Source organism: Manihot esculenta, chromosome 2 (assembly GCF_001659605.2).
Source record: "Manihot esculenta cultivar AM560-2 chromosome 2, M.esculenta_v8, whole genome shotgun sequence".
Taxonomy (NCBI): domain Eukaryota; kingdom Viridiplantae; phylum Streptophyta; class Magnoliopsida; order Malpighiales; family Euphorbiaceae; genus Manihot; species Manihot esculenta.
In genome coordinates this window covers 11,961,280-11,973,683 of record NC_035162.2, presented here as the reverse complement: position 1 = coordinate 11,973,683, position 12,404 = coordinate 11,961,280, and the positions used below count along the sequence as shown (strand labels likewise).

The 12,404-nt window shown below is 32.8% G+C and overlaps 1 protein-coding gene and 1 long non-coding RNA gene across 2 annotated transcripts; one reads left to right on the top strand and one right to left on the bottom strand.

The window, feature by feature from the left end:
• Positions 1 to 2,445: 2,445 nt before the first annotated feature.
• On the bottom strand, positions 2,446 to 6,036 carry LOC110606606. Its single transcript, XR_002486536.2, has 3 exons — positions 5,432 to 6,036; positions 3,994 to 4,073; positions 2,446 to 3,409 (listed from the first exon to the last, which is right to left on the bottom strand). It is a non-coding gene; the product is annotated as an uncharacterized LOC110606606 (long non-coding RNA).
• Positions 6,037 to 10,148: 4,112 nt separating this feature from the next.
• Positions 10,149 to 12,294, top strand: LOC110610052. Its single transcript, XM_021749924.2, has one exon. It carries the CDS (start codon positions 10,473 to 10,475, stop codon positions 11,481 to 11,483), a length of 1,011 nt encoding a protein of 336 aa, XP_021605616.1. The 5' UTR covers positions 10,149 to 10,472; the 3' UTR covers positions 11,484 to 12,294.
• Positions 12,295 to 12,404: the final 110 nt, after the last annotated feature.

Sequence of the window (12,404 nt, the reverse complement as noted above, 5' to 3'; positions counted from 1 at the left end):
GATTATAAGTCTGAGGTTCAGAAGACAAATAATCTAGTTTGCTCATAAAGATAAAAGCTTGCCATGTAGATGGTCAAAGCTGCATAGGATGAGTTCTTATAGGATGTTGGGATGGAGTGGGTTGGAAAAAATGTGGTGATATATCAACGACCAGGTCAAGGGCAGGTTGGTTTGCAGGATCCACATATGGTACGATTTTGTTCTATGGAGAAGGAGATGGAACTAAATCTGTGTGGTTACTATTTGTGTGAGGTGGAGATAAGTTGTTAGGAGGAGGGACAATGTTTGTGGTGGAATTGGACTCTGTAGAAGGAGATTGGTGGGATAAAGTCGTACTTGAAAATTCGTCTGTAGTATCCAAGTGATGAGGTATTTGATTTGAGATAGATAACCAAGGTGTTTAAGGTGAGGATGGACTGTTACCTATAGACAAATTAAACCCAAGAAAGTTTGTAAGGTCAAACTTGACATGACAAGTAAGGTAAACAAGGTTTGACTTAGGATCTAGACAACGATGAGCGTGATGAGATGGACTTGTTCTTAAGTAAATACACGGTATGGACCTAAAAGCAAACTTGTGGTTAGAGTATGGCTGAAGGAAAGGGGTAGGCAGTGCAACCAAAGGGTTGTTGACAAGGTAATTTGATGGAGAAGTATAAACACATATAAGGACTTCTATTTTGTAAAGTGGGAGAAGGCAGAATATTGATTGACTGGATACTATTTTCGGCAGTATAATTCTAAAATTTTAATGGCATTTTAGCATGCAGTAAATTGAGAGTAGTATCGATAACATGACGTATTTTTCTTTCCGCAGTGCCTTTTGTTCATGGGTATAAGGGCATGCTATTCTATGAATTATCCCATTTTGCTGAAAGTACTTATTTAATTTTTGATACTCCCCTCCCTAATCTGAATGAAAAGCCACATTTTGAAATTAAACTGACGTTTCATAAGGGACTGAAATTGCAAAAACATATTATATACATCCTTCTTATTTTTTTAACAAATATAACCATGTAAATTAAGTAAAGTCATTGATAAACAAGAGAACATACTTATGACCTAGGCTAGAAACAATAAGGGCAGGGCCCAAACATCAGAGTAGATTATTTGAAAAGGAGCCATGCTTTTATGTTCAATAGAAGCTAAAGATATTCTAGACAATTTTCCTAAATTACACGCAAAACAAGGAGTAAAATAAAAACTAGAACAAGACAATTTGAAGTCTTTTATTATTTTGGACACTCTCCGACGATGAGGATGACCAAGGTAGAATATCAATCGAAAAATGAAGGGACGGTGGCTATGAGAGCAGACTTGATAGGTTTTTTGAGGGGTAGATACCATCTTCACTTGGACCCTTCAGAAGAATTCTCCTGGTGACCTGGTCCTTAACAAAGAAACAGTGAGGCAAAATTCAAAAAAATAACAATTATCAGTGGTGAATTTTTGTACAGATAAATTTTTTTTGTCAATTTTGAAAACACATAAAGTATCTTTTAGGAGAAGGGATAGTAATCGTACCAGTATGTGAGATTGACAATCCAACACCATTTTCAACATGAAGATTATCAGAACCTTGGTATTCAGCAGCAATGCTTAATGATTGAATGTCTGGGGTGATATAATAATTAGCAGCAGTATTAGGATGCCAATTAATTTCTGAAGATGATGTGTTGGAATAATTTGCTGATGGCGTTGGGGGTGGACAGTAATTGAACATAGGGTAATAGGGTGAAGGTGGCGGTGGATAGGATGCAGGTGGTGGTGGGCAATTATATGAATAATTGGCCATTGGTTGTTGAGTGATTTAGTTTTGATTGGAATTTTGATTTTATTTTTTGTAACGGTGGCGACATTTATCTGCGGTATGGTTTCATAAGCCACATATTTGACAAGGGACTTTGGGTTTGGAATTGGAGTTTCTTTGCCAATTGGAGTTCGAATTTGACAATGGAGCAGCGGTGGAAGGGAATTATTGTTGAATTGGCGAGTCATCATATTTGCTTGAGGTGGTTTATGACAACTTTTCAGAAGGATTTCATGAGCAACAAGCTGTTCATGAAGCTCATGAGATGGAACGGGGTCGGGGCGAAGATCCAAAGCAGTGATGATGTTATGATACTCGAAGCCAATATTTGTAAATAATGGCATTAAATTCAACCGTAGAGAGAGATCGGCCAGCAGCATGTAACTCATCTTTGAGTGTCTTGGCACATTGGAGATAGACAGAGATTGATAAATCATTTTTCTTGAGTTGTTGTAGCTCAATGTGAATTTGAAGTTGTCGGTTTTGGTTCAAACAAGATCAACTCTTACACTCTTTGGCTTCACTCCTCTCTCTCTCTGGAGAAGTCTTTCCATATATTATTGGGTTAAATTCCTCTCAAGATGTCCGGCAAGTTTTAGCAAAAGCCTTGACAGCAAGACGTTGGACTTTAAACTCGGGATTCTTAGGTTTAAGGAGAGAAAAAGAAAATCCCAGAGTGAGGGCAATGGAAATAACAACAATAACAATGAATATAAAGCAACACAATTGGCTATAACAACGATAAGCTTCCTTCTTTGCTTCAGGATTTCGATGTTGTTTAGCATTTTCCGGTGCAGGAACAAGATAAATTTGGTCCATAGGGACCTGGACAATGTAGGTTCCAGTTTGAAAAGCGAGTCGGGGTTGAGATGTGACAGGGTCGTGAACATTAACATTAGAAGAAGAGTTGGACGGAAGCCACTCCGCCATGGAAACATGGGGAGCGGAGGTAAAGAGAGGGAGGGTGGTGTATGAGCAACGGGAGAATCATGAGCGGAGGTTATTTTGCATGCATGGGAAATGCTGGGAATGGCATTTGGAGAGAAGGGTGTGAGTTTAAGTTTGATTGGTCAATTTTGCTTTGATTTTACAAAGACTAGTAGCCATGGTTTGCTGGCATGATATATTTATCTCTTGGAAAAATAGAATATTTATAAACAGCTTAAATAACATGTTGTAAATATTACATACCTCAAACATTTATATGCAATGTTCTCACACGGGCATGATATATTTGACAGCATCTTTTGTATGATTGTTTTTGGATATGATCTGTTGTTTTAATTTATTTTATTTTAATAAAGTTTTATTATAACTATTAAATTAAAACTCATCAACTTTGGTCTATAAGTTGTTAACAAATTTGCACAAGTACTATCATCGAAAGCCAGAGTGGCGTGGACCATGGCGTTGATCGGAGGGGCGGGTAGTGGGAGGACGGTAGGACAGTTTCACGGAGCGTGAGGATGAGAATGACACACGAGCCAAGGGTACAGCTCAATAATGGAAGTCGTGTAGAAAGTGCGAGGATTCAGCGGGTGAAAGTAAACTTTCTGGTGAAAATTAATAAAAGTATAACGCCATGAACATGGAAACCTGCAACTCCAAGAGAACAAGATATAATGAAGTAGATTTTTACCAGAAACGTCGTGGTGGGAATTGAATCTCAAGTTACATAAACAACAATTCAAGCTTATTATATATCAGTAATGAATTGCGTCTAGAAAAGCAACTCGGGCTACTGACTAATTCGGCTAAAACAATGTTTTCCCTCAATGATATCAATATGAAAAGACCTTGCTGATGGTCTTTGCATGATGAAGTGCTCACCAGTACAATTGTACCCAAATAATTTTACGTTAAGTCCAGGGATTGAATTTCACAGTTCTAGATTGTAACAGCAGCAAGTACGCAAAGCACTCATTGTCAAGATTATTAAAAGCAAATAAAATTGAATGGAAAAAAAATGATACAGATAGACAAATGTTGCAGACTGATATATAACATGGAACTCCAATATTATGAAAAGTCATTAATAAGACTATTCACACATTTATTACTATTCATAATAATATGACATTAAATTCATACCATTCATTGCCAAAGTAAGACCTTTAATCTGTGAGATCATATAGTAGGCAAATCAAATTTAGATTGGAAAAGAGAAATAAAAATATTACCTTCAGAAAGCCATTTCAGCCCCATGTAAACGTTTTGAATGCTGCTATTGAATGGACATAATAAGAATTGATGGTACAACCTATGTGCCAAGTGTCAAACCAACAAAAGGTTATTTGTATGATTGCAATGATGCTAGCTCCCATTTTAGCATGCATAGACAGTAAAATATATAGAAGCACAGTATAACAGAGTAGTAGATAATATTAGAAAAAAACTGATACATGCTTCTCCAGAGAGTTGCACTACAAGTATAACAAAGATTATGACATTGTGCAGATAATTGCATGCTCAAAATGCTTCCCTACCTGTTACTGCCATTCAAGCATGTGGCTTAAACAAAAACATGAAGACACCTAGAGTAAAAAATCACCACTACCCAATCAACAGAACAGGAATTGGAGTTGTCTGCATGTTTCAGTAGCAACTCCTTATTACAAAAAACAAGGAAAAAGTACAGTAAAAAGAATGTAGCAAAATACTGGAAAAAAGTTCTAATTTCTTTTCAAGTTTTTTCCAAAATGAACTTACAAATGCATTTCAAGAGAAGTGGTAAAACTATTGTACCTAATATATTGAGATATGTAATAACACTTCCTTTGAATGATAAAGAGAACCAGTAATACAATTTCTCTAGGCTATGAGCTATGATTAGCCATATACAAGTCTGCAAGTTCATTTGAATAAGGAATCACATATTTGTGCAAGAACTGTGCATTAGTCATCTTACAAGTTGCAGACAGATCAGGTTTTTTCTTGAGCAAATTCTTACTTTCCAAAACCATAATAACCTCAAGTCGAGGCTTTAGCCTCTGGTTAACACTGCATAAAAGCAATTCTGGGCAGCAAATGATATAAGAAATGTCCAAATTCTCCACACTTAGCAACAATTGAGTTATCTCTTTAATCTTCCTCTCAGATACTGCGAGTGCTTGAGGTACTCTTCGAAAAACAAACAAAATATTCTCCTCTGAAAATCCCAGTTCTCTCAGTAGTTTCAACTTGAGCTCCCACTTCTCTTTAGTCATGGAACTCACAACCCTAATAGCAGGAAGAAACATCTTAATGACCTATCAACACCCATCTCATCAACCCTTTTAACAAAATCCTTCATATTATCTGGCTTGAAAAGAAAAAACCTTGGATGGTGAAACACAAATTTAACAATCTGTGAGTAACTAACCCCGCAACTTTGCACGTACTCTATGTTAGGCATCATTGTACTTTCCAAATCATATTTCAGAAACCATCCAGAAAGCTTTAACAATTTAGAAACATCAGCATTAGGCCCCAAGACATTCTTTAAAACTAAAATTGATGGCCCAAGCCTATTATCAGCACTTCTAGTCAAAATCCAAGGATCACCACATATTATATCAGCAATATCGATGACACTAAAATCCAAGTCCTGAAATATCTTGATTTTGGGCTTATACTTACCTCAGGATTAGCAGAGAGAACACGGGGCACTCTTTGGACAACATTTTCTACCTAGGTTTTAGATAAAGCCCTTTCCATGAGGAATTTGAGCACTGAATCTGCATTTTGGGGTTTCTTGAGGTACTCAGTAGTTGACGATGAGACAATTGAAGCGGCTTCAGGGGAGTTTTGCTGTTGATTGACCAAGTAATCGAAGCAAGTGATTTTGGATTTAGATTCTCTTTACTAGCAGTGGAAAAGAAAATGAGGAATGCTGAATGCAGGAATGAAGATTTACACTGAGAGCTGTTTCGAGAGACTAATATGAGAGTTCTGCGAATCCAAGGAGTCATTTTTTCTAATGGTTTTGGACTACAATCACGCCACTTCAACAAGACACAAAGAGATTAGCAAGTTAAATCATACAAACCTCGATTTTGTTTGAGCTACTTCATCAGCTATTCTTGATTCCTCGGAGCTCATTTCCCGACATTCTTAACAAATACCCTAAAATAGCAAACTTGCTCACCAGGGTTTTCGAAGTTTTGGTTCAGTGGATTTGGTCGTTAAAGAAGAGATCGATCTTTGGAATTCAGATGGATTGGGCTAAGACTACTGCACCAAAACCGAATCTTTCCAGGATGAAATTAAGATGGGTTCTGATATGGGCAAGGCCCATTAACCATCCTAATCATAAGAATGGAGGCATCCATTTATTTTAGTAGGGAATTGGGAGCATATGGTGATTAGATCTCTTGAGTGAGTAATATGTCTTAAATCATTGATTATTGGAAATTTTTTATAAGCAACCAGTATATGTACCTCCATTCAATAGAATATAATTAAATGTAAAATTTATCGTGATTTTGACTTATTTATTATTTATTTATTAATTAAATATATATACACTAAATACATGTAAAAAAATTTTTTAATTATTTTTTTATAATTTTTATTTTTTTATTTATTATATTTTTTTATCAATAGAATAGGGAGTGTTAGATAATTAGTTGAAAATAATCATAGTTAAATATTAAGATGAAGATTAGAATCACAAGAGGAGGGAAAATCATGAATGAGATATAATAAAGTGAGATTTGACAGGGTGTCTAGACGATGACACTTGTCTAGACGATGACACTTGAGTAGAGACTCAATTTGATGGGTTAATTGTTAATTCATAATTAATTTTATATAAATCCTTCCATATTTGATCTTGAAAAAGGGATTTTCAAAATATAAGAAAATGGTCAGGAGTACATCGAGAATGCTCTCGATGGAGATCTTCGCTCAAGTTAGATAAAAAATTATCTGAGATTTATTAATATAAAGAGAACGTAAAATAAATAATAACAAAGCATTTAAAAAAGTTTTCTAGAAGGCATATATTTTGAGAGTTTTTCTATGAGTATATTAAAGAGAGTGATATTTTTTTGTGGGCGTGTGAGATTAACGTTTAGTGAATTAGTTTCTAAAAGAGAGGATTTCTAAAAACTTGAACCCTCCCTTATTTGAAAGTTAGATAAATGATATATATAATGAAGAGTAATCCTAATAACGTTCAGTCTCAAATCTTATCAGATTAAATATGGGTAGCTTTTGGCAAATTATGTTAGGCGGCTAATAAATGTGGTGCAAGTTCAATTTATAATTTATCTACCATGTATGTCATATTAGTCAAATTTTCAGTATATACATTTAATATTTCAGAAAAGGTTAACAAGTCAATCATTGTATTGGAAATTAGTATTTTATCCTAATTTTATCAAGTTGTACTCAGTATTCTAATCCATATATTTTATAAATCTGGCTTTCTACGGTTTAATCAATCCAGATGGAAAGATTCACATATTCTTTCCTGCCCTATTTTTTATATGTTATAAGCATATATGTCCTTGCATCTTGTAATGATGAGTTAACAATGGGTTGAATTATGAAAGGCCATATTATTAACTGATTTCAAAGTTGAGTTTATTTCTGTACGTCCCTTACTTCTGCTCACTTATAAATAATTGCTTACATATAAAAATATTTTTTTATAACAATATTTATAAATTTTTTATATATATTTTTAATAATATAAAAGTATTAAAATTTTACATTATTAATGAAAAGAGTATTTTAATATAGGTTATTAATTAAAATAAATAAAACTTAATGTATTCAGATATTATATAAATAATAACAAATTCACATACCTAAAATATTAATCAAAATCGAACTTGAGTATTGTAGTTTTCATGGGGACTGCCATTCTATTTTGTAGTATTTATTTTTAATATCTTAGAGTGAGCATCGCTCTATTGGATTTGATTTAGAAAATTAAAAACCAAGTATATATATACTGAATTTCTCAACAAACTAACAGAGAAAAATTGATTTAGACTTATTTCAAACTTAATTTTTTATATTCTTAACTGTAATTTGAAATTTCATAACAATTAATTTTAAAAAAAATGATTTCATTTTATTGATTTTTTAAGGAAATGTAATAAATTGAATAAATCAAAATTTTAAAACTGAAATTAGAACCAAAGAAACATAAAAACTAGGTGCACTAAAATTTTTGAAGTTAATCTGTTTCAATTTGAATAAAATTTTGGACACATTCACAATGAAAAAGGCTATGTGATTTAAAATTAAAAAGAAGATGATAGCAGTCTGAGTAAATTTTTTTGAAAATGTTTACCTCTTGAATGACAAGGACGAAGCTTGCTTTTATCTCAAATTTTCAAACTTAAAGTAGGTCAATTCCAACCACTACTTAATTACCCTAAACCAAATCCCTTTTGACAAAATTAATCAATCTGAATAAAACATCACAAGAAGATAAGAAAATGAAGATGCTGCCACTCATAAAACTCTTTAGCAATTAATTATGTATGAGATAATTGAAAATATTCTTTTTATTCAATATACTAATTTATATATATAATTAATAATTAAAAAATTTAATAGAATATTTATATAATTTTCATTAATCGAAGGAAAATTATCATTCAATTTCTAAACTTTTAAAATAATTTATTAATTTATCCTATTTAAAAATTATTCAAATTAAAATATTTTTATATTTTATAAAATAAATTTTTAAATTTTTATAAATTTATTAAGATGTTTTGAATATTTATATCATTTGATCCATGTAATTTTAATTATGTGTATCATTTAATATCTATATATTTAAATATTTATACTATTTATTTGATCAAAACAAGTTGATTAACTGTTACTTTAAGAAATAATTAAACAATTTGATTTCATAAAATATATAAACCCCAGTAATTTTTATAAAAATAAAAGGTAGTAAAATTTTTAAAAATTTAGAAATCTAATAATAATTTTCTTATAAATAAAGTTTCAATACCAATACAATTTTAAAACTGTCATTCTAATCTAAATCCTTTTTTTTTATATTTAAAAAATTTAAATTTAATTTTTAAGATTTTAATTTCACTATTTAATTTTTTATTATTTTTAAAATATTTATAAAGTAAGTTATTCACCGGTTATTTTCATTGAAAATTTGAAATTATAAATATTATGATAATTAAATACAATAAAAAAATATTAAATTGATCAAATATATTATTAATTGTGTTTTAAATTTTTTAATTGTATTTTAATTTTTTTTAAATTAATAAAATTAAATGATAATAATTTTTGTGAAAATTTAAAGTACAATAAATTGTACTATTCAGTGTAAATAAGTAATAATTTTAATAGTTCAGTTATATTTTAGATTTAAAAAATTTTTTCAACATAAATCAAAACATTAAAATTACATAGTATTTTTTAACAAATAATAATTTAAACAGCTCATATTAAAAAATTTTAAAAATTCATATCCAATATTTAATAGTGGGTAAATTATAAAATTTTATACATGTGATATTTTTTGTTTCTCTACTTAAAAATTAAATTTTATTTTAAAAATTTTATACATATAAATAAGTATTTTTTATGAATTAAATAAAATTAAAATTATCACTGGAAAAAAAATTAGATCCCTAAATTAAATTTTGGGGTCTGTCAACTGCTCACATCCATAATAAGTTGTGAACCCTACCATGTCTCGGACGATGAATGATTTCAACAATAGGACATGCAACATCATCACATTTTATTTATTTTTACTATTTTAATGTTTTTTGCTCCACAAATTCGGCTTAGCTTCCTCAGACCGCATGCTTTTTAGTTTTTAAATCTTCGTAATAAAGTTCTAAAGAAAAGTAAAAGCTGATAGACAAATTAACCATGACCTTTTTTTTAATCAATTAATTAATTATATTAAACTCCTGTTTAATTTTTTTTAGTATAATTAATTTGAATTAAACAAGATTGAAATAACCCAGTCTGAAGAAGACAATAATGCTGAGCTACAACCCATTGATTTTAACCTGTTTTATTACATTAAGCCATTGCACACATGTAGAATAGCTTTGCTAATTCTTGCAAGTCTAGTGATCCTAACTGATAGTATGGTGATATCATATACCAATCTACCAAATTAGCTGGCCGCAGCAGCTCTTGATGTCCAAAGAAGATAAGAAAATTTTGTAGTATCTTCAGGACAATGTACATTCCAGCAAAGAGAGGCCTTAAATATTAGTGCATAATAAATCATATCACGAGATTCTTGAATGACTTGAAGGAAGCAAAGTTATTGCATGTATTCATCACTTCCATGAATCTCCATTGCCTTATTACATATGATAGTAATTTCTTGGAATCTATATATGGGAGCTGCTCCTTCGTAAAAGGTTCCAAAGGGCCAATTACAAAAGCAATGGGAGAAGCTCACTTGTGACACCATTTCAAACGGCAACAAAAATGAGTGTTATAAAAGTGAACAACAGATATGCTGAAGAAAGATACCAAAGAAAAAGGATGAAAAAGCAGATGAAAGCTGTCAATCTCTTCCCTCCTTTCTTTTAAAACCATCCATCTCTCTCAACGTATTCCTCAAAATTTTACCATGAGCTTCATCAGTCTCAGGATCTGAAAGAAAGAAACCGGCAAAGAAGAAAGTGATCGAGCGGGTCGATAGTAAGAAATCAACATGAAAGCAAGGGAAGCAAACAAGGGTGCTCCATCAGCAGATCTGTTGGTTTGTTTTCCTTCTAGAGCCCATCTAACCTTACTGCCTAAGCCCATTTGCAGTCCTGCAAGACCAGCAGACTCCAGCAAGCATCATCCCAACCACCGTCATAACCACCAGTACCACCACCACCGAAGGAAATCTAGCAATGGAGGTGGTGGTGGTGGCCAAGCCAGCCCTCTGTTATGGACCAAAAACAAGCAAATGGGTACGGAGATCGTGGAGCCAACTTCACCGAAGGTCACCTGTGCTGGGCAGATCAAAGTCAGGCACAAGGCCGCTGCATGCAAGAGCTGGCAATCAGTCATGAAAGAGATTGAAAGAATTCACAACGGGAAACACAAGAAAAAATCATCTTGGATGGATTCTCTTGGATTCAAGAAAGATATAATGCAATTCTTGAGATGTTTAAGAAACATAAGATTAGATTTTCGATGCTTGAGGTCCATTTCTCAATCAGATATCACTACAGATGATGAGGGTGAGGGTGAAGAATGTGAAAATCACAGTGGAGCCGGGGCAAGTGATGCCAATGAGACTTCGAGAACCGTATTTTCTAAATGGTTCATGGTGTTACAAGAGAATCAAAATAACGAAATTTGCAAAGAAAAGAGAACGGACAAGGACAAAGACAAAGAGAAGTCCTGTAGTGATGAGTCTACTGCTACGCCTTCTGTTCCTCCACCCAATGCTCTGTTGCTTACGCGGTGGTGGTCTTCTTCTACAAAGAGCTGGCTAGAAGAGAAAGCAGAAGAACAAGAAGAGGATGTGAAAACAGAAGAGAGCAAAAAGATTTTGAAGGCTTTAATGGAAGAAGAAGAAGAAGAAAGAAATACCAAGAAAGAGAACTTGGTGGTAATGAGACATGACACCGATTTCTACGAAATTTCATCTGATATAGCAAAAGAAAAGTGGGTTGTTGGTGGAACGAGAGATCCATTATCAAGAAGTCGAAGCTGGAAGAGATGGTGAGCTTCGTAGGGAACTATATCCTCCATTAACAATGTAACTGGAGTAATTTTCAACTTTTTCTGTGTTCAATATTTTTGTGTACCTCTTTTACGAAAATTTTCTTTCTAGGTTCTTGTGTGGGAATGGGGAAATCAATCCTAATCAGGATTCATAGCTTTCTTTTGTTGGTTTATTATTTACAAAACTTGAAGTTGCATTACATTTGTACAGCTCTTCTTTCCTTTTCCCTGGAAAGGATTTTTATGCCATGTATATCTCTTGTGTTTTTTTGAGAATATTATCTGATAGTTATGAAGCTTATATAGTCTATTATTGTCTACTTGTATCTTGAAATTACTAATCTCATGGTTCTTAGGTTTATCCAATTGTGCTTGCACGTGTGGACATGTATTGACAATTGAAATCTCACGTGTAATTTAGTCCTGATTCCCTGTCAGCTTCTACATACACTACGGTTTATGCAAGAGTGTTTGATCCCCACTACTGTCGTCATTTTGGTTGCTTTTGCATTTGGCAGGAGTTGAAGACTCTGCATATCCCCTGCTTTATCAATGGGAGTTCCATGGACAATGGGTATTTTTGACGCAATTGCATTCAGTAGCTAGAGCATAGACAAGTTTTTGAGTTTCCGCAATTCAGTTTCCACTTCTTCTGGCCAACCACAGTCCAGGAGAGGAGATGGCTATGAAACATTATTTTAACTGATGAGATTATGAGTTGCCAATCATACCTGCAAAAGAAGGCCCGGTACAATAATCCTTGCAGTGTAATTCACATGGCTGCCATTAGCAATGCAATTAATTAAATGTAGTTTACCATTTTTGCTTCCCAATGAAAGGAAAAGGAAAAACGTGTCGTAAGATAGAATGGGTAAATACAAAATTATGTCTCAGCCATGCTGAGGCAGCTGAGAATAGACTG